The 23106-nt window shown below is 43.3% G+C and overlaps 1 protein-coding gene across 8 annotated transcripts in view; it reads left to right on the top strand.

The window, feature by feature from the left end:
• Window positions 1-23106, top strand: part of TBCK (TBC1 domain containing kinase) — a 184130-nt gene that overhangs the window by 44446 nt on the left and 116578 nt on the right. For all 8 annotated transcript variants that reach the window (XM_075929700.1, XM_075929695.1, XM_075929699.1 and 5 more), the window contains 11 exons: window positions 8052-8113; window positions 8881-8942; window positions 10424-10572; window positions 12056-12194; window positions 13193-13292; window positions 17527-17576; window positions 18002-18131; window positions 19104-19202; window positions 21084-21146; window positions 22091-22217; window positions 22959-23009. In XM_075929700.1, the coding sequence (XP_075785815.1) occupies window positions 8052-8113; window positions 8881-8942; window positions 10424-10572; window positions 12056-12194; window positions 13193-13292; window positions 17527-17576; window positions 18002-18131; window positions 19104-19202; window positions 21084-21146; window positions 22091-22217; window positions 22959-23009 (1032 nt within the window). The remainder of the gene's footprint in view (window positions 1-8051; window positions 8114-8880; window positions 8943-10423; window positions 10573-12055; window positions 12195-13192; window positions 13293-17526; window positions 17577-18001; window positions 18132-19103; window positions 19203-21083; window positions 21147-22090; window positions 22218-22958; window positions 23010-23106) is intronic.

The following is a 23106-nucleotide window of genomic DNA, read 5'->3' as shown; positions in this document are numbered from 1 at the left end:
TTACCTGTAACTGTTGTTCTTCGAGATGTGTTGCTCATGTCCATTCGAAGTAGGTGTGCGCGCCGCGTGCACCACATCTTCCGGAGCGTTTTCCCTAGCGGTACCCGTAGCGCCGGCAGGGAGCCCCCTGGAGTGGCGCCGCCATGGCGGGGCATAAGTACCCCTGCCGGCGCTGCCCCACCTCAGTTCCTTCTTGCCGGATACTCTGACGAAGGGGAGGTAGGGTGGGAGTCGAATGGACATGAGCAACACATCTCGAAGAACAACAGTTACAGGTAAGTAACCGTTCTTTTCTTCTTCGAGTGGTTGCTCATGTCCATTCGAAGTAGGTGACTACCAAGCTAACCCCAAGGAGGAGGGGTTGGAACAGTCATAGCACCAGAGTCATAAAGGAAGGTGAACAATAAACAGATTTATTTGAACAAATAAACAGTGACAAGTCACCAAACCAGAACAAAGACAACGAGATCTATATATTTACATCACAGATTTGAGGACTGCAGAGCCCACCCTTGCATCCTCCCTGGCCTGTTGAGGTAGCGCATTGTAAACGTGTGGAGGGAAGACCAGGTGGCTGCCCTGCAGATTTCTGTGATAGGTACCTGGGCACCGAAGGCTACCGAGGATGCCTGCGCCCTGGTAGAGTGTGCCTTTACCCTGGGCGGGGTTTTACCCGCCAGTTGGTAACACTCTGCTATACATTGCACCACCCATCTTGATAACTTTTGGGTAGAAACAGGCGAACCTTTTCCCCAAATATGACAAACAACTGTTGGGATTTACGGAAGGGCTTGGTTCAGTCGATATAAAAAGCCAGCGCTCGCTTGGCATCCAGGGAGTGTAGAACACGCTCCTTAGGGGATGCGTGAGGTTTAGGGAAGAACACTGGTAAATAAATCTCCTGGTATAGGTGAAAAGGGGAAACCACCTTCGGGAGGAAGGTTGGATGAGGTCGTAGCCTCACATTATCACGAGAAAAAACAAGGTAGGGCAGCTCTATGGTCAACGCCCTTAACTCTGATACCCTTCTAGCAGATGTAATGGCTACTATGAAAACAACCTTCAATGAAAGGTGTTTCAGCGAACAGGTAGCCAAGGGTTCGAAGGGATGGGACATAAGCCTGTGAAGAACCAGGTTGAGGTTCCATTCAGGGTATGGAGCCCTCACAGAGGGATACGGGTTTGGAGAAATTGTAAGAAACCTTTTAACCACCTGGTTAGAAAAAAGAGAGGCTCCTGCCGTTCCCACATGGAAGGCGGAGAGAGATGCCACATGGACTTTAATAGATGAAAAAGACAAGCCAGAAGAACGAAGTTGAAAGAGATAGTCAAGAATAGCTGGAATAGGAGCCGAGGACGGCTGTACTCCTCTCCGGGATGCCCAAGACGAGAAGCGCCTCCACTTGGCAGCATACGACCATCTAGTAGAGGGTTTCCTGCTGTTAAGTAGCACCATCTGTACCTGTCGGGAACATTCCCTTTCCAGTTGGTTCAACCACGGATAAACCAGGCTGTCAGGTGGAGAGACCGGAGGTCCGGGTGAACCATTATTCCTCCGTCCCAAGGTTGGGTTAGCAGGTCCCGAACTGGAGGGAGTGCTATGGGGTCCCGGGCCAGCATTTCCACCAGGATGGGGAACCAGAACTGTCTGGGCCACCTGGGGGCTATGAGGATGATCGAGGACCTGAAAGTTCTCGCTCTGGTCAACACCCTGGAGATTAGTGGAAATGGGGGAAAAGCATAGAGAACGCCCTTTGGCCACGTGGTCGTTAGGGCGTCTCCCTTGGAAAAATTCCCCAGCCCCAGCAGGGAACAGTAGTTCCTGCATTTTGTATTGCGTGCCGAGGCAAACAGGTCCAGGTGGGGATAGCCCCACCTGTGGAAAACCTGGCTGAGTACAGAATCCTTGAGCAACCACTCGTGAGCTCCAGAGGATCTGCTCAGTGTGTCTGCAAGCAGGTTCTTGCACCCGGGGAGGTATTCCGCCTGGGGCGAGATGTTGTGCGTGACGCATAGGTGCCATAACAGCAGGGCCTCCTTGCACAGAGGTGGTGAATGTGCCCCACCCTGCTTGTTGAGGTAGAAAACCGCTACAGTGTTGTCCATACGTACCAGGATGGAGCGGTGGGAGAGCCTCGGCAGGAATGCTTCGCAGGCTTTCCTCACCGCTCGCAGTTCCCGGATGTTGATGTACAGGGACCATTCGGACAGGGACCAGAGGCCCTGAGTTCTGTGGCCCCCGAGGTGTGCACCCCACCCTAGGTCGGATGCATCAGTGACCAGGGTCAGCGAGGGGGGAGGGGCATTGAAGGGAAACTCCGCTGTGCACCACGGATTCCTGGGTCCACCAGAGTAGGGAGTCCAGAATGTCCGGGGGCACTGTGACTATGGAGTCCCATAGGCCCTTGGACTGGCAGAAGGCCTTCGCCAGCCACGCCTGCAGAGGTCTCATCCTCATCCTGGCATGTCGCACTGTGTAAGTGCATGCTGCCATATGTCCCAGGAGCCTGGAGCAGACCCGGGGAGTCGTGATGGGGGACCGGGTTAGCTGTGAAATCAGCTCCCCTATTGCAAGGAACCTGCTGTGGGGCAGGAACGCTCTGGCCACCTTCGCATCGAGTAGGGCTCCCACGAACTCTATGCTCTGGGAGGGGGTCAGGGATGACTTCTCAACATTCACCAAGAGCCCCAGCCTTAAGAAGAGAGCTCTTATGAGTGACACGTGAGCTTTTACTTGCTCGTACGAGCGACCTCGGATTAACCAATTGTCGAGGTAGGGGAACACATGTACCCCTCGATTGCGCAGAAAGGCGGCAACCACAGCCATACATTTCGTGAACACCCTTGGCGCAGTACACAACCCAATGGGGAGTACCGTAAACTGAAAATGGTGACAGCCCACCATAATCCAAAGGAACCGCCTGTGACTGGGCCTGATAGCCACATGGAAGTAGGCGTCCTTTAGATCGAGAGTCGCGTACCAGTCGCCCAGTTGTAGTACTGGGATGACCGAGGCTAAAGTTACCGTTCTGAACTTTTGTTTCACCACTGCCTTGTTTAAGAACCGGAGGTCCAAGATAGGGCGGATACCCCCCTTTGGTTTTGGGACAACAAAATAACGGGAGTAAAACCCCTTGCCCCGCAAGTGCGGGGAAACCCTTTCTGTTTCCCCTTTTTCAAGGAATGCCCCCACTTCCTGAAGCAGGATGTGTTCATGAGGGGTGTCCCTTATTAGGGACAAGGTAGGGAGTTTTGAAGGCGGTGGGCCCAGGAATGGGATAGAATAGCCCGAATGTACAATGTTGAGGACCCCAGGCATCTGATGTTATTTGTGCCCATGCCTAGGCAAAACGGGAAAGCCAGGCCCCGAACGGGGGGCCGGGTGGCAGACTGGTACGGGACTCTCTAGCTCTAAGTCAAAATTGAGGCTTGCCCTGATTGGAAGGGCTGTGAGGGCCTGCCCGTTGGGGATCTGACCTGGGGCGACGACGTTGACCCCTAGACCCTTGAGGGGGCGCGGCCGCCCCGGAACCTCCACCGGAGGCCCGGTAGCGGCGCCTCCGGAAGTCCCCACGGGGGATCTGGGGCTGCGCTCTACCCTGCTGCCTAAATGGCAGTTGACGCTGCTGAGTAGCTGGCGTATGTATGCCCAAGGACTTCAGGGTCGACCTAGTGTCCTTTAGGGTATGGAGCCTGGAATCTGTGTGCTCTGAGAACAAGGTCTTCCCTTCAAAAGGCAAGTCCTGGATAGTATGCTGGACATCCGCGGGGATCCCCAAAACATGGATCCACGCCCCACGGTGCATAACGACACCTGTCGCCATGGTGCAGGCTGCCGAGTCCACGGTGTCCAAGGCCGCTTGGAGGGCAGTTCTTGTGATGATTTTACCCTCGGAGGCCATAGCTACAAACTCCTGGCGGTCCTCCACCGGGAGTTGGTCCTTAAATTTCTCGACTGCCCGCCAGGTGTTGAAGGCGTACCTGCTCAGCATCGCCTGCTGATTAGCGATACGGAGCTGTAGAGCTCCCATAGCATATACTTTGCGGCCCAGCAAGTCCAGCTTCTTAGGTTCCCTTGCCTTCGATGAAGGACCGGGTTGGGGAAGCTTCTCCTTCTGGGCCGCGGCTTGCACGACCAATGATCCCGGGATGGGTTGGGAGTACAGAAAATCGTGACCCGACTGCGGGATGAAATAATGCCTTTCTACCCCTTTTTGGGTAGGAGTCAGAGTTGCTGGCATTTGCCATGGGGCATTAGTAATTTTTGAAACCGTCTTAAGTGGTAGTGCGAATCGTGCAGGGGTGTCCTCAGTGAGGATGTCTACCATTGGGTTGGTATTCTCAATTATGGGCTCAACTGGAACAGCCAGGTTGGAAGCCATGCGCTGCAGGAGGTCTTGATGCGCTCTGGCATCCATTGATGGCAGCTCGGGCACCGGGTCTGCCAGTGCCTCATCGGGGAAGACGACGACGATGACTCCTGGATCAAGAGGGGGGCCATTGCGGTCAACTGCGGTGCCGATTGGGCGGCCTGAGTTTCCGTAGGGGCTGTTCCCGGCACCGATGGCTGCGGTGCTGCTGTGTCTTGTGGCACCGGGAGAGGGGAGGTGGGCGCCCTAGACAGGGACGCAGAGGGACGAGAACGGTGCCCTGAAGCCTCCGACGCCATAGATGGTGGTGGTTGGCCCTGCCACTGATGATAGGCCCAGAGAGTCCAAAAGGGCCACTGCGGATGCAGGGGCCACACCTGCTGGTTGTGGTCCCTTCGGTGCCTGGATCTAGATCTGTGCGTCGAAGAAGCTCCCAAAGACCCTGAGCGCACTGACACCACGTCCGAGTCCGAAGAGTAATCGGATTCCGGCCACAGTGGAGCCGACGAGGAGTGCGGCGCAAACCTGGCCATCGACTCCGGCTTGCCTGCATGCGCACGGCGCGGACGGGTCGTCTGCTGTGCCGGGGGACCCAGACCCGGTGCGGCGAACTCTGATGGCACCAACAGCTGCTGCACCGGGGTGCCCAGGCCCGGTGCCGGTTGCCCAGTAAGTAACTGCAGCACCAGGGTGCCCAAGCCCGGTGCTGTTTGAGGTGGCATTTGCGGCACCGAGGTACCCAGGCTCGGTGCCTTATACGCCAGTTGCGGCACTGAGGTGCTCAGGCTCGGTGCCGTGTGCACCAATTGCGGCACCGGGGTGCCTAGGCCCGGTGTTGGCTGCGTTGCCAGTAACTGCGGTACCGAGGTGCTCAAGCTCGGTGCCGGTTGCGATGGCTGAAATAGTGGAAGCGGTGCCGTCTGGGGCTGCGGTACCGGGGTGCCCAGGCCTGGTGCCAATTGCGCTGACTGCAGCTGAGACACCGGGGTGCCCAGTCCCGGTGTCGATTGTGCCAACTGTGGCTGTGGCAACGGGGTGTCCAGGCCCGGTGCTGGTTGTGCTGACTGTAGCTTTGGCACCGGGGTGTCCAGGCCCGGTGCCTGTTGCGTGGCCAATAGGCACGGCACCGAGGTGCTCAGGCTCGATGCCGACCGAGTCGTGTCTGACTGGAACAGTACCGGGGTGCCCATGCCCGGTACCGGGGTGGACCACTGAGTCAAAGCCGGTGCCGATGACGGCACAGAGACGGACGTCGACTCTTGGGAAGCCAGATAACCTTGGGAGTATGGCACCGGTATGGCCAAGCGGGGCTCTGGCAACTTGGAGAGCAACGGCCTGCCATGGCTCGAGGCTCCCTGGGAATGACAGCCCGGCGTCATGAAGGAGCCCGTAGTAGCAGTGGGAGCCAAACCCAGCGTGGTTGGTCCCAACGCATATGCCACTGTAGCATGCCGACCCTGGTCATGCAAGGGCGATAGCGGCGCCCTTGGGGCTTGCCCCGTGGGCGACCACCACCCGTCCGAGTCAACCGACGACGGCAGCGAGGTCGTAATGCTGATTAAGTCCTGTGCCGCTTCAAAGGTGTCCGGCATAGACGGACGACGAGAGGGCAAGCGGCCCGGGCTCGCTAGCCCCCCTCGGTGCCAACGGTGCACCAGAGGGGAGGCGTGCACCGGTGAGCTAGCGGTGTGGTGTCCAGCTGACGCCGGCTTTTTGGACGGGAACCTGCCCCAGGACTTCTTCGCCCTCTTAGAAGGGGGAGAGTGAGAGCGGTGTCGGGAGCTTGCTGCCGACGCCCGGTGCCGGTGTACAGCCTCGCACGTGGAGGCTGGTGCGCTGTGCACTGCAGGCTGGTCCGGCGGTGCCGGTTGAAGCGCCGTCTCCATAAGGAGAAGCTTCAAGCGGGAAACTCTATCCTTTCTAGTACGAGGCTTGAAAGACTTGCAGATCTTGCAGGCTACTGCCAAATGGGCCTCACCCAGACACTTAAGGCAGCTGTCGTGTGGGTTGCCCCGGGCATAAACTTCCCGCAGTCAGCGCACGTTTTAAAGCCTTGCGGCCCTGGCATTCCTTACCCCCAAGGGGGGCAAGGAACAAACCAAAAAACCTAACTATCTAACTACACAACTATTTACAAAGTGATAAACTGGAACCATTAAACTATCTAAGCCTAACAGCTATAGAGAGAGAGGCGCTCCAACGGCCAACACGGCGGTAAGAAGGAACTGAGGTGGGGCAGCGCCGGCAAGGGTACTTATGCCCCGCCATGGCGGCGCCAGTCCAGGGGGCGCCCTGCTGGCGCTACGGATACCGTTAGGGAAAACGCTCCGGAAGACATGGTGCACGCGGCGCGCACACCTACTTCGAATGGACATGAGCAACCACTCGAAGAAGAATCCTTTTTCTTCACAATTGTTTTATGATTTCCAAAGAATATCCATTGAAGCTATCAAAATTTGGGGGTACCTGCACTTCTGTTCCTCCTCTCCATGTTCCTGTCCAAAAGTGCCCCCTTAGGCCTCCAGCCTTTACCTTTCTCTGTGCAGGTATTATAAGACAACCCAGATTCCTGCCTTATACAAGTTACCATGCAGCACTTGTATTCTTAAGGTGAAAGTATTACAAAGAAACCATAGTAAAAACAATAACCAGACTCAGAACACATATTAAATATGTCAGGAGTGACCTGGCAGTCTTATGAGGCGTTAGGAGCATTGGGCAGCAAGTTCTGTATACGTGCAGGATCAAAAAGAAGGTCCTGAGTCAGTTTAAACACAGGTTTTTTAATGCCAAAAGTCTGTTCGTTTCTGGAAAACCCACTCTCTACCATTACATGCAAGCCTCCCCAGAGGATGGTTCCTCTCAGGAGGTATTACAACCTAACTGATTTGCCACAATCACCGTCTCATACGCATATTGTCTATGGTTCCCAGAGGAATTGTGGTAACCCTCCCATACACTTAGGCTGTGTCCAGACTCAGGGTTTTTTTCGAAAAAAGTAGCCTTTTTTCGAAAAAACCTCACCTGCGTCCAGACTCAAGCCGCGTTCTTTCGAAATTAAATCGAAAGAACGCGGCTTTTCTTTCGATGACGGTAAACCTCATTTCACGAGGAAGAACGCCTTCTTTCGAAAGTTCCTCTTTCGAAAGAAGGCGTTCTTCAATGTAAATAGGGCTTCTTTGAAAGAGAGCATCCAGACTCACTGGATGCTTTCTTTCGAAAAAGCAAGCCGCTTTTTCGAAAGTTCAACGTGCAGTCTAGACGCTCTCTTTCGAAAGAGGCTCTTTCGAAAGAGGCTTGCAGTCTAGACATAGCCCTAATAAGATATGGTTCCCAAAGGTATTTCCTGGGATTAAAATTCCTATCACAAGCATTTTTTGAGTTTCACAGCAAGTTAATCTTTGTATACTGTGGAACATGGTGATGCTAGCATTTGCCACATTTTAATGACCAATAATCATTTTATGTAAAATGAGTTTAAAATACTCCTATTTTTATAGGAAAAGACCTCTAGAAATTATAAAGCTCTCAGATGTTATTTTGATAAATCACTATAAAACCAATTAGTCAAATTAATACTTCAAGAAATTAAGGAGAAGAAGGAGGAAACCTTTGTGTCTTTCTATACAGTATCCAGTTGCACATTATAATCTTTGTTCTTCTGACTGTTCTATTTTTTAGGCTGTGTGGATGACATTGTAACTGTATTAGCTGAAGAGCATGGTTGTCTAGACATTATTAAGGTTAGTGAACTAGTCCACATGTCTGTGTTTTCTTAATTGAAAATGCTTTGTATGTTTTATAAGACTCATTCTTGTTTCGTCTTTGCTAAAGTGAATTCAGTACAAAAGATGTGTAACTTATTTGATTACTTTGATTTCATAGTATTTTTTTTTTTTTACTATCGTGATATTTTAGAATTCAGGTTCTGAATCTAATAGGGCCATCAGTGGTCAGAAGAGCTTAGTCCTTTGCCGAAATTGCTGACAATTCAAGTAAAATTTAGATAATGCTTTTCAGACTCTTGGTCTTCCAGTGATGCAGATTTTTAAAATCTGTATTTGGTGAGCTAATTCATAGTGCTGTAATAATTCTATAGGTATATAATTACACAGCTGAGTTGACAGTTTCAAAAGCAACTAGTGGTTGTGATTGGCTCAGTTATTGGGTGGGTGGGATGAGAAACTATAAAGGGATGGCCTCAGATTTTTCAGGGGAAAGAACTTCCCATGTTGTAAGGTTTCTCAAATTGGACACCCAGGTCCCCAGTCAGTTTTGAAAATCTGGGCTTTTATTAATTCTGACTTCTAGAACATTTTGTCGAGACCAAACAGTATACTCATGATTGAATAGCCACATTTTAGATCCTAATCCAGGTATACCGTTAAGTATATAAGTAGTCCCATTGACTTCAGTAAAACTAGTTATGTACATAAGATGCATATATGCTTAACGTGGCTTAGTGAAGTAGTAATTGTTGAGCATGTTTTTTTTTTACCTTACTTTCCAGGAACTTCCTGAAAATGCCATAGCTCTACTGAAGAAATGCCTTACATTTCAACCTTCCAAAAGGTAAATATTCAATCCAAATTTAGAATAAATTGAATAATTCTACTGGGTCAAAAGTAGTTAACACTAAATTTTAGTACAGCTTCATCTAGTTAATGTTGAAATGATTTGCATAAAAGCACATCAGATATATATGTTCATCCATATATCCATGCATCAGTTTATTACTTTTGTACTATTTTCCATTATCAACTAAAATTTCTTTTACATGTATTACAAAAAATCTTGAGTAAAAAGTAAAAGCAATGCTGATACATTAAACCAGGATTAGGGCAGGTGTCGCAGTAATTTTCACGAACAGGTTTGTGTTTTCCCAGCCTGTGACTAAACAGAATTCCTCATTCACATTTTTTATAATATGCTCTGGCGTGAGTGAAAGAAAAAACATTTAAGTACAGAACAGAGCTACTACCTAAGAAATGTCCATCCAGTAGAGCTGTTTAACATATATGATGGTTTCTTTTTAAATTCCAAACAAAAATGTTTGAAATAATTAGATTGCAGTTTGAAGCACTACAAATTAGATTAAATTAGAATGGTGACTAATCAGCAGTGTTTGCTTAGGGAAAAGGAAATAAGCACATTTATGATGCTTGATGTCTAAAAACAAGTTATTTTAATCAGGACTCCTGATTATTTTTATTTTAATAAAAAGAACTAGAAGACAGCAAAACTAAGATTGAATGTGGGTGTTTGAAAGTAAACTGTTCCGTTACTTTTAAGTTGACAGGTTTTACTGATTCCCTTTTTGGAAATTTGTGGTTTCTTATAGCTGTAGCATAACAAACATGATCGGTGTTACTTCGTAACACAGTTTTACATGTTGTTGCTTGAGGCATTGTTAACTTACTTGGTCCCAAAATATTAGAGGGACAAGATGGGTGAGGTGGTAAACTTTTATTGGACCAACTTTTGTTGGCGGGGAGGGGAAAGAGAGAGACTGAGAGAGACTTTTGAACCTCACAGAGCTCTTCTTCAGGTGACCTGAAAAAGAACTCTGTCGAAGCTTGAAAGCTTATGTCTCTCCAAAAATTCATCCAAAAATCATAATTCCTCATTCACGTTTTTTATAATATGCTCTGGCATGAGTGAAAGAAAAAACACTTAAGTACAGAACAGAGCTACTACCTAAGCAAATGTGAAAAAAGTCTCATGAACAAAAGAACACTGGGTTTTATCTTTACCTTTGAAAATTGGCTTATGGCTGCAGGAAAGACAGAAGAACCTAACTTGGGTTGAGAATAAGAATGATTGGTTATAAATAAAGTGTAGGGTGTAGAATATACAGAATTATTTTAAATAACTTTGCTCACAGTGAACTGATATTCATATGAAGTTTTGCATTTTGATTTGATAAACAAGATCATTTCTTTGGTGGTATGAGAGTCCAGAATCTTATCAATCTGTATATTAGATGTTTTTAAAGGGAGCTTTACGTATTTATTTCCTTGCTGTTCTTTACTTTTCAAAATGTTTTACTCAAGACCAACTCCAGACCAGGTGCTATGTGACAGTGTGTTCAGTGAAGTGGCCTCTCTATACCCACCCTTCCATAAACCTGCCAGTCTGTTCTCCTCTTCTCTGAGATGTGCTAATTTAACTCTTCCAGAGGACATCACTCAGCTGTGTAAAGGTAACAGGGACAGAATGAAAAGGGAAATAAATAAAATGTTGTTTGTAGAGGTCAAAGTGAAGTAAATTGTTACAAATTATTAAAGTAGTGATGCTACATGCTTGTAGCAAGTTCTTGTTGTTGCTTCCTAATGGTTACTGAGTATTATGTGGGAGCACTTGTGGACAGAGGGAGGGTATCTCTAATCTGTGTTGTATTTGTTTACTTTGGGTATGTCTATACAGCAACATTTATTTTGAAATAACTTTAGTTATTTCAAAATATTTAGTCCGCGTCTACACAGCAGGCAGTCATTTCAAAATAATATCGAAATCATGTCAAGCTAGAGGACTTCTTACTCCGACTCCTGTAACCCTCATTGTACAAGGAGTAAGGGAAGTCGGAGGAAGGGTGCTCTATTTCGAAATTAGTGCTGTGTAGACGGCCCAATTTCAAAATAAGCTATTTCAAAATAAGCTACGCAATTAACAGCTCAGTTTGTGTAGCTTATTTCAAGTTAAGCCCTGCTGTATAGACGTGCCCCTTGTGTATCATCCTTTGTAACAGCTATCCATTCATTATCCTTGATCTGCATGAGTCTCTTGATGATGTTTTTCAGCCTAGTTCTGAGGTTTAGTTGCTGATTCTTTTTCATATTACTATGTGTTGATTTGCAGATTGGGGGCTTATTGGATATATCATGTGAGGATTGGCTGTACATCCATTATTAAAGTTTACATCAGCAGTGGGGTATTGGAAATTATAGGCTACTGGCAGTTATAAATCACAGTCTGTGTGGGAGAGGTTGCATTTGTAAAAGTCTATGTTAAAACTTCACACTCACTTGACAATATGTTGAAAAGAGTTGGGATTTTCTTACCCTTAGAATTCAAAGTAATAGTTTGAGTGGGATGGGGGTGCTATGACTCTTTCTGATTTATCTCAGAAGCTTTTTATTATTTTGGATATTCTTGTTTATTAATATTTTGAAACCAAAGATAGTTATTTAAATGTGTGTCTTGCATGTAACATTTTGGTAAACTGAGGTTTTTGAATGTGAATCACTGCTTCAGTGGTTGCTGTTTACTCTTAACTCTTTGTATTATGGAAGAGAAATTCCTTTTGAATTGTGAGTAAAATAAGCACCCTCCCTCCTCCCACCCCCCCAACAAAAAAAAAATCAAAACCTCATACTTGCACCAAGGGTACTTATCTGAAGTTGCTCATTTTTCTGCCATGAAGTCAAACTGCAGATAATATTTCACTTTTTTCTTCACGGAATGCAAGATAACCCTCTAGTCTGTCCAGCTGCCTTTGTCTTCCCATGAGCATTGCTGTAGGATATTGCAAAGGGAAGATCACTTTTCTCTTAATTCTGCAGTAGGCCACATGACCTTTCAAATCTAGTAATCTGTTTCTAACTAAAATGTGTTTAGAATGATAGTGAAAAAACATGAGCTGCTTAAAAAGCTGTAATTCATTTTAATTTGGCTTCTGTTAATAGATGAAGACTGTGATTACCTAGCAGAAAGATCTGTTGAAGAGGTGTATTATCTCTGGTGTTTGGCTGGAGGAGACTTGGAGAAAGAACTTGTCAACAAAGAAATAATTCGATCAAAACCACCCATCTGTACACTCCCCAAGTAAGGAATGGAAAATACTTTGGGGAACTGAAACACAAAGATAGGGGTAGACAGAGAAGTGTAATGTTAAAAAAAAAAAACACCACCAAAGCAAAAGAAAAGAAAAGGAAAAACCGTGGTGTTTTTAGAAATTCTAACTTCTTAATTTCAGAGAGCAGTTTGGAAAAAAAAATCCTCCATATTTCCACATATAAACTATCATTCACTGTTATCCCACTTGATTTTACATCACCACCACACACTAAACATTGTATCCAAAATTTTTGCAACAATGCATGCAAGATTCAAAATAATGAAGTATCAATAGGCTACAAGATAACATTTTAAATCCAATGATACATTTGCAGTGTATCATAGGACTAAACTATGCTACAGTTGTCACTACAAAAAAACCCAGGGCTCATTGGTTAACCTTCACGGGTACAGTCAGGCCACTGATACAGAGGCATTCTCTTGGATTACTTGTTTAACCTCATTTGGATGTATCCATAGTTCTAAAGAATTACCCTGTTACAGCCACAGAGATAAACACCTTACGAGATCCTAATTTACAGCTTTAGGTGCATTATTTTTGGTCTTTGACTTTTGAATGACAAAAGGCATTTATTTTCCCCTGCCTCCACAATACAAGAAGTTAGTGTATCTATTAATCCTGGTCTGTGCCAGGATGAGGAACAAAAGGAAATGTTAATCTAGTTCAGCTCCTTCAAAGCAGAGCAGTAAATGGCATCCTATTATTTGTTCAGTATCTTGAAAGAAAAAAAAGGTATTTCTCAGGTTTTCTTTCAGCATCATTTAAATATTATTAGCTTTTGACACAGTATTTTAAAAGGTAGTTCAGTGTAGTCAGGAGTACAGTATAGTTCTAGGAGTTAGTGTTTTATTTTTGTTGCTAAGCGGCTGATTGATGCAGAATTTGTATCTTGTTTTTGTTCATATGCGTTTTTATTGTGTCTTTAAAATAACCAGGAATTGAGGTTCTGTCTTTCTCTTTGAAGCTTTTTGTTTGAAGATGGCGAGAGCTTTGGGCAAGGACGAGATAGAAGTTCCCTTCTAGATGATACAACTGTTCTACTGTCTCTGTGTCAACTCAGAAATGTAAGTGAAATGTGTTCCCCTGTGCCTAGAGAGAAGGGAAATATACGCACACAGAAGGGAAAAGTAACATCTTTATTGGACAGGCATCTGTTGCTCAGAGAGAGACAAGCTTTCGAGTTTACGGTGTTTTTCTTCAGGTATGGGAAACATACTCCATGTATCACAGGTGAATACATTTTACTGTTTTACAAAATATGTTTAGCTGTGACATTGTGTATATTTCCCCAGGCCTGAAGAAGAACGCTGTGTAAGCCAAAAGAACATGGCCCAGTAGAAGATATTGTCTCTCCTACCTTGTCTTTCTAATATCCTGAAATGAACATGGCCACAACGATCCTGCATACATATCTAGCTGCTTTAACTGAATTGCAGAAACAATTGATATTTTAAGGCATGTAAGAGAACAAGTGCTGCCGTTATTTCAAGACACCATTTCAGGCAGTCCTTCCTTGACACTTGTATGCTCTGGATCCCTTAAAAACTCCTTGGACCAAGTTAATTAGATTCTGTATTACATATAATTTAAAATAACAATGATTTTGTCAGAAACAAATTACTGAATTGGGTTTTCTTGGTATGTTTGTGCTACTTAAGTTCATTATGTTGCAACAGCTATGTTTTCACAGGGTAATTGTGACATTCAGTGATGGCTGACTAAGTTAAAAATAAAGAATGAGTGTTATCTAGTTTTGCTTCTGATGTTTCAGAAGTTTTATTTCTGTCCATAGTGTTGGGGTAAAATGGAAGGTTCGAGAATGTGGCCAGCCCCACACAGGTGCGGAAACAGGCAACCTTGTTCTGAATATCTTTTAACTTTTATTAAAATGCTTTTAACTATAACTTTTTATTTATCAGCTTTTTACATGCGTGGGCACCAGATAACTATTAACAGTAACAATAAACAAACTGCAATACAATAGAGGAAAATACCTTGAGGTTTTTCCAAGTCCCAATAATTATCAACAACACCCCAGGGATTTTTATCAGTTATATTTACATTAATTTTACTCCTAAGGTCTAACATCTATCTAAACTCCTAACTATACTATTTAACAAACTTCTAACTAACTTACTCTTAACACTATTATTTATCAAACTTTTAACTAACTTTACACAGCAATACTCACACTTATCAGACATACCAGGGACAACAGAGACAACAGCATATTCGTTATTCGTACGCTCTGCAGAAGATTCAGTAGATTCGGTGAGCGGGAGGGGACCCTTGGGTGATCAGCCCTCAGAACCTGGCTTGTGTTCTGCCTTCCAAATTTTTGGGAACTCTCAACTGGATGCAGGAGGGGTAGCTGCTTTATAGAGAGAGCAAGAGCTTTCCCACGCTTAGTTGTGATAGGCTTAACAGATTCAGTCTGCCTAGTGACAGGCTGAGGAGTAAGGGGAGGGGGTGAGATGGCCCTTGACTGGCGCGAACTTTGTATGACCCTTACCTGCCTGGTGTCTTACTCCTGGTTTTTACTGATCTTAAGTCACATAGTGCAGGATTTTTGGTTTGAGGGGAAGGTAATCTTGTGCTAGGAAGGCTATGCGCACGAGGCCTGGCCAGAAAAGAGCCTGCTTTTACACATAGGTGGCCCCTTATATTTAAATCTAAGGTCAGCTGACTTTGCAAAGGGACAGGTTTGCTATTATTCCTGAGCTTTCCAATGGTTTAATCTCAGTCTTTGGAAACTTGAAACTGGAATCTGCAGTTGTTAGGCATTAGATTTTAAGAGATTCCTTCAAAATTACTGAATATTGTTTTGTTTCACCTCCATTAGAAATCCACATTAATTAAACAATGACTAATCAAATATTATTAGGATGCTTTGGATAATTGCTGATTCCAGGTTTTACCATATTCTCACTGAAATATTATTTTTCTCATGGTCTGTTCACACATTCATTCTCATGCAGTCTCCACTGTATAGTTTCATGTTAATGCTGCACAGTTAGTATTTTATATTTCAAGCTATTTGGAGGAAGATGTCATACAAAAATTAAATGGATGTTACAGTTGGATAGCTTAGAATTTTGGTCCATTTTGGCTTGAATCCCTTTAATTTCTAGCTTATTACAGGAAATGAAGCATGAGGTAACTAGTTCTGTGCACTCAGTATAAAATCATGATGATGCAACAAAACTGCACTATTTTATATTAATACATGAAAACTGACTAAATAAATGTTTTCTTACAATATGCAGCAATTCACTGTGGTGAGTTTGGGGACTATAAAAATCAAATATCTATGCCTAAGGGTACAAATGCAGTAGTGGATAAATATACAGAGCTTTCATTTTTGATAGGATACTAACCTGAATCTTGCTAATCTCTCAGTCAAACTGGCAGTGTTAGTTGTAAGATTTATCTTCATCTTTTGGAATCCTCCAAGCACAATGATTGTAATCAAAAAAGGATCAGTGATGAATGAAGTCAGTCTGAACTTGCTCTGTCAATACCCAGGGAAAATGCCACTATACCATCTAGTTAGAGATTGAACTGCATAACAGAACACCGTAGGGAAGATGATGTTAAACTTTAATCATATTGCACTGAAGATGTCTGTAAACTTGAGGCTTTACGTTTAACCTCGCTTGCCTATCACCTTTCCTGAGAATATCTTTATTACTGTCTCTCTCTCTCTCTCAGATGTCATGACTGAAAAGATTTGATAACTTCAATTTTTTTATTTAAAAAGCCGTGCTAAATTTCATTGTTGGTTTGTAGATACTTGAGTTAAAAGTCCTTGTCAAAGAACAACAAAAGAACAATTGCGCAGTGTTAACCTGTTAACATTTGGTGAACAAAATGAATGTTCAGAATTGCTAGAAGTGTAAACGGAATAGCTTCCATTGACTATAAGAGTCGTAATATTAAATATTTCATACTGCTTATCTGTTAAGGGTGGATATGCTGCCTTTATCACAACTAGGGATGTTAGTGTATAATAGAATAGTCGTGTAATGGCATAAAATTTTAGTGGTTACATGTCTATTTGATAGTCCCCTAAGGCAGGGCAAGCAGCCAGTGTGCTCCCAGGCCCACTCCTGGGGAGCCCTGCCACTCCACACTGCTGCCTTCTCCTTAGAGGCATCAGTGTGGGGTGGCAGGTGGGAGCTGGTCTGCAAGGGGAGCTGTTTTAAAACTGGCTTTCTGTGCAGACCAGCTCCAGCCTGCCACCCTGCTCTGCTGCCCCTGATACAGAGGCAGCAGCATGGGGTGGCAGCAGCTCCTGTCCATGAGGGGGGGTCTGAGCTCTCTGCAGACGGAGGCTGTTCCACAGCAGCAGCCCCTGTCTGTGGGGAGCTCAGACCCACTGTGAATAGGGGCTGCTGCCTCAGAGTAGCCTCCGTCCACAGTGAGCCTGGGCCCACCACAAACAGAGGCTGCAAGCAGAGGCTGCTTTGCAGCAGCTTCCCCTACTCCCTCCCCATCCCACACTGCTGCCTCTGATAGATCTGCCTGCCTCTGCCCCACTGCTGCCTCTGATAGCGTGGGGTGGGAGGCAGATGGCACCACAGAGCCAGTGCTGGGGGGAGCCGGCTTTTAAGGAGGCAGCGAAGCGGGTGGGCAGGCAGATCTGGCTCCCCGAGTATATGAGTTCCAGCCTGCCCCCCAACCCTCCGTGCTGCTGCCTCTCTATCAGAGGCAAAAGTGGAGTAGGGGCAGATCTGGTGCTCATAAAGCTGGCTCCCATGGGCACTGGCTCCTGCCTCCCCATCTTGCTGCCTCTGAATGTTGACATCCCTAATCACAGGGCTCGCCAAGCGGCAGCGAGCTCTGCTCGCCAGCTGCGTGATATCGTTCTGCGCCACCTCTTCCAGGTTGTAATCTACTAGCCACATTATTTGTCGAGCCCCGCTAATCACAAATAAATTAATGTTTAAGCCAATAATAGCACAAACAGCTAAAAGTGATTAGTTATAAGTTAATACTTTTCATATTCCTCTAATTCTGTGGTCACCAACCAGTAGATCGCGAGCTACCGGTAGATCTCAGGGGCTCTAAGAGTAGCTCTTGAGCCCTCTCTGAACTGCGCACCTGCGCAGTACATTTACATTAGATTTCCTCATGTAATGTAGGCGGGGCTTCAAGGAAGGGGCGGGGCAGTAGATTTTCGCCTGTTCTGAGACTTAAAAAGTGATCTTGGGTGTAAAAAGGTTGGAGACCACTGCTCTAATTGTACCCATTAAGGTACTGAAAATCATTTTGATCTTAATTCTTAATTAATTTCAGAGACTGAAAGATGTTGGTGGGGAAGCATTTTATCCATTGCTTGAGGATGAGTAAGTATATATAATAGCATTCATTATTGTTGACTGGTGGTTTGTATTCTAGTGACACACACAATGACTGTACCAAGGTTTTCAAAAAGAGAAATCTAGTGTTAACCTTCTATCTCCTATTTAGACTCCTGAACTCAGTAAGACCTACTGTCTGCTCAGCACTATAGAAAATAAATCTGCTTATTTAGGTACCTAAATGTGAACTGAGAAGCCTAACTGCAGTTACTTGGTCTTGAAAATCTGGACTTTGGTATTTACTATATAGCACTGTGTGCACAGATCCTGCTCAGTAGGAAGTAATGTCTCCTTTGAAAATTATTTTCTAAGTTAAAAGCACTTTGCAGTATACATTCTTATTTGTACATTTAATTATGTTTATTGTTCTTTAGCCGGTCTCCAGTGCTGTTTTTCTCACTCTGTTCCAGGCAGTCACAATTACCTCATTCAAACAGTAATAATGAGTTGTCTGCAGCTGCCAATCTTCCTCTGATCATCCGAGAGAGGGATACAGAGTACCAGCTACACAGAATTGTTCTTTTTGACAGATTACTGAAGGTATACATTTTAATAGTACTTCAGTAGTCTCAATTATCCATTATTGAAGTGGATTGATGCGTTCCGTTCATTAATTAGAGATTTCTAAAGAACTAAGCAATTGCAAGTTGAAGCAGAAAAATCAGAGTAGGGAATGAGGACTATAGAAGAGAACTAGATGCAGAAGTAAACAGGAAAAATAGGAGTAGGAGAACCTGTAAAAAAGAGGCAATTCTAGAAACCCCTTCAATAAGAAAGTCCTTTAAAATGCAAAGAGTAATAACATCAATCATTACTATAAACAGTAGTAAACGAGAGAGGACACTGAAGCATCCTATGTATTTTCTAACAGCAGTGGGCAGTCCAAAATTAAATGTGAGCAGCGTAGCCTCAGATATGCCAGTATCATTTTTGCATTGTCCATTATGGACTGAGCACTGGTCTTGCACATTCAAACTAATCTGTACTGTGATATCACTGGGTACGGGAGGGAGGTTTGTTTATTCTTATGCCATGGTTTTTTAAATTTTCTCAGCAATATCATTTTATGTGTTTTTGTGTGGTGTGTGTGTGTGCAAGAATACACATAAGTAGTCAAGAGATAAGAGATGGGTTCATTCAGGATTTTTTTACACATTGTAATAAGTATTACACTAACTCTAAGACTTTTTTAAACAGTCATGTTACTATGAAAAGGAATATTAAATACAGAAGAAATTAGAAACTCTGCAAACATTATTTATATTTAACCTTTAAAATGTAACAAAACATGGCAGTCACTTGCTTTCCAATAAAAGGGGACTGTTGGACTGATTATTTGAAGCAGCAACAGTAGATGCTTAGACCTTGTTTTTTAAAAAGGTGTACTCCTCTTTTACATTGTAAAATAGTGTAAACAGATTTACTGTGTTTTGTGTCCAGTGACAGAGAAGTTTACCCTAAAGAAAGGATCTTGTTTGTTTCAAGAAAGTGGTGTGTTGTTTTTCCCTACAGGCTTATCCATACAAAAAAAATCAGGTCTGGAAAGAAGCCAGAGTTGACATTCCTCCACTGATGAGAGGTTTAACCTGGGCTGCTCTACTGGGAGTTGAGGTAAGAGAGAGGATGATTCACACTAATTACAGACACTAGTGAGGGATGAAGATTAGATAGGTATATTTTGTATTATTTGGAACAGTGAAGAGAGAATAATATCTGAAACTTTGTGAATTAATTTCAGTATTGGGGCAATTTTTTGCTTCACTTCATGATTTTTAGTCAATATTGCCAAGGAATGTTGAACTTGTCAGGGTTTTAGTTTATTTTTGATTTATCCAGAAAAGATAAGTGCCTAGGCACTCTGGGCAACATTTTAAAATACTGCTGCTATGTATAAACAATCTGTTGTTGTTGTTATGCCAACAAACACACTTAGCATTACCATCCCCAATCAACAAGGGCTAGAAAAAAAATAAAGACTTTGAGGGAAGAATAATCTCCTTTCCACCCCACTGTGACTCTTTAGGATGGAATCCAGACCATTGAAGGGCTGTCTCACAGTTTGCCTTCCAATCTGTGGTGCCTCTGAGTGCTTTTCTGCTGTAGTTCTAAACCTAAGTGCTTCACAAACAACCAAACAGCATGATTCAGCCCATATACAGGGTTTCTATGTATAGCCACAGTCCTGAGCCAGCAGCTCAGACCCCAGCAGCCTAAGAGCAAATACCAGCCACTCTCTGACTTGCAGCAGCTTTGGTTACTACTTGCAGAGAAATCCCACTGTATTCCCAGTCTTGGACTTCCCCCCCCAAAAATGTGTTTTACACTGTTCAGCTCTCTTCTGGACAGTCTAGATATATTAGATCTATTGCTGTTTTAAAATAAGGTAAGATCCAATGGAAAGCAAACAGTTCAAGAAAGTTGGCAGTATTTCAGAAACATTATTAAGTGCATAAAAACAAACTATCCCACAGTGTAAGAAAGATAAAAAGTATGGCAAGAGACCACCTTGGCTTAACCAGGAGATCTTCAATGATCTGAAATTCAAAAAAGAGTTATTATGCTCCAAAAAGTAGAAAATAGGTCAAATTACAAAGGGTGATAATAAACAAATAACGCAGGTATAAAGGAAATATTAGATTAAACTAGCTAGATACGTAATGGGTAACAAGATAACATTCTACCAAGAATTAGAAGCAAGAGGAAGACCAAGGACAGAGTAAGTCTGTTGGGTGGAGGAGAGAAACAGGAACAAAAGATGTGGAAACGGCAGAAGTGTTAAAAAGAAGCCATTTGTTACATTTTTCTCCAAAAAGTTTAGTAGCAATTGAACCTCAAACTTCATGAATGACGCTAAAAATGAGTAGAATCAGAACCTAAAATAGAAAAAGAGCAAGTTAAAAATTACGTAGACAAATTTCATTCTGCTTGGCTCTGATTAGGCCTCAACTGGTATAATGTGACCAGTTCTGGATGTCACATTTCAGGAAACATAGATAAATTGGAGAAAGTCAAGAGAGGCGCAGCAAAAATAATTACAAGTCTAGAAAACTTGACCTAGGAGGGTTGTTTATAAAAATTGGATTTGTTTGGTCTGGAGAAAAGAAGACTGAGGGGAACATGGTAACAATTTCCAGGTATATAAAAGGCTGTACAAGGGAGAGGGAAATAAATTGATTCTTTAGTCTCTGACTATAGGACAAAAGAAGTAAGGGAGGTTTAGGTTGTACATTAGGAAAAACTTCCTAACTGTCATGGTGGTTAAGAACTGAAATAAATTGCTTTGGGAGGCTGTGGAATCTCCATCTTTGGAGATGTTTAAGATCAGATGGTGGAAATACCTATCAGGGATGGCCTAGAAATAATACTTACCCTGCTGTGAATGTAGAGGTTTGGACTAAAATGCCCCTTCAGGTCCCTTCTAGTCCCACACTTCTATGAGGCTACATCTTGCAGGTCTTTTTATTTATTTAAAATGTTCTTGTTTCACTTTAGGGAGCCATTCAAGCAAAGTATGATGCCATTGATAAGGACACTCCAATTCCTACTGATAGACAGGTAAGATTCCTTTTTAGTTTCAAGTGCTGTCACTTAAGATACAGAAGGCTTTTTTTCCTTCTGTGAATTGTAAGTCAACTATTTTACTGCAGCTAATGCTGCTGATTTTTATTTAATACTAATTTGAAACAACAAACAAAGGTCATAAAAATCTAAAAAAAGTTTTAAAAAAGTCCATCTTGTTAAGAAGTACTTGTTATACAAACTACTTACTATGCACTTCAGATTAAATGATGCAAGATGCACAGCATCCCCACATACCCTCAGAAGAATCTGAAGGCATGTAATACTTAATGGAAATGGGTTCCTTTCTGTTACATTCTCCAAGAACTTCAGAGAGGTAGCAGAGTTAGCCTGTAACTGGAAAAACTTTAAAAACACCTAATAGGTCTCCAGCAGCAGTTTAAAGACTAACAAAACACGTAGATGGTATCATGAGCTTTCGTGAGTAAACTCGCTTCTTTGTTGTACCCACGAAAGCTCATGGTATCATCTACATGTTTTGGTAGTCTTTAAGCTGCTGCTAGACTATTAGTTGTTTTTTAAGATTCTCCAAGAAGTCCTGTCAAATGGTAAATGGCAAAAGTCCTATTGAAGGCTTCTTTTCAATTAGGTCAATACATTATTATCAGAAAAGATGCAATTCAATGAAAACAAAGAAGGAAGTGACATTGGGCTCCTCAAAGATACAATTTTGAGAGGTCAGCACTTTTTTAAAAGTTTTTGAGGGAGAGAGGCTGTATTTTTAATCTGTGTGCAGCTCATGGAATGCACCCTCTTCCCCCACATTGGTTTTTGAAGGTGAGAAATTAAATAGATGATGTTTATATTAGTGGTCTAACCTAAATACATTGGATGCATTCCATATCTTTCAGTGTTGTGGGATTTCTGTGATGCCATCCCAAATATCCTGTTCTTTTTTTTTATGCTTGTTTGTATTGCAGATTGAGGTTGATATTCCTCGCTGTCATCAGTATGATGAGCTGCTGTCATCACCAGAGGGTCATGCAAAATTTAGACGGGTATTGAAGGCATGGGTAGTTTCCCATCCTGATCTTGTGTACTGGCAAGGTGAGTTTAACATGTAAGTTTAGTCATTCAGTTGGAAATGCATACAAAAGGGAAGATTTACTTTAAAATATAGAGACACTTTCTAAATAGATCAAAACAAAACACACATGTGCTTCTTTTTTCAGCTGTTTCCTTTTATTTTTGTTCATTAGAATTTAAACTTGGGTTCAGTTGTTCACTTATAGCTGTTAAAGTAGAAATGTCTGGAGAATATATCTGTGGATTGCTGAAAATGTGGTGGTATTATAATGAGTATTATATGTATAGTACATATACTTATAATAAGTATAAGTAGTATTATACTTATTAACTTAATAACTTAGTAGTATTATACTTTCTGTTCTATTTATAGTGTAAATTTGATCTTTTCTCTTGCATTTTAGCATTCCTTAAACTTCATCCATTTTGTTTTTAAAATGTTCTGTTTGCTAATGCTACTTAGTGCAACGTTAGAACTGCACAGAACAGTTAAATTGGATTTTGGGGGGAGAACAGCTTGCTGGAGCATTCCTGGAAATGGTGATAAAGCTAGAAAAAGTCCAAATCTACTTAGCAGTAAACTTCTATGTTTTAAAATATTTTTGTTTGCCTGCAGTTTTCTCATATTTTTTCTGTTACATTAAGGATGTCTTAATCTATTTTAAATATGTAGGTCTCATTGATAAGTCAGTACATTTATCTTGTGTTATGATTGTGAAAGAGCAGCTTTTCATAGTTCTTTTGCATCTTTTCTTCTCTCAGGTCTTGATTCACTTTGTGCACCATTCCTGTACTTGAATTTTAACAATGAAGGTGAGTACCTTCTCTCTAGAATTAAACCATATTTCCCTGCACCTTGTGTGCCCATGTCTACCTGTTGTTTTCAGTCCTCTGGTCTATCAGTATGGTC

This window comes from Pelodiscus sinensis, chromosome 5, assembly GCF_049634645.1.
Source record: "Pelodiscus sinensis isolate JC-2024 chromosome 5, ASM4963464v1, whole genome shotgun sequence".
Taxonomy (NCBI): Eukaryota; Metazoa; Chordata; order Testudines; family Trionychidae; genus Pelodiscus; species Pelodiscus sinensis.
This window is presented reverse-complemented; position numbering and strand designations above follow the sequence as displayed.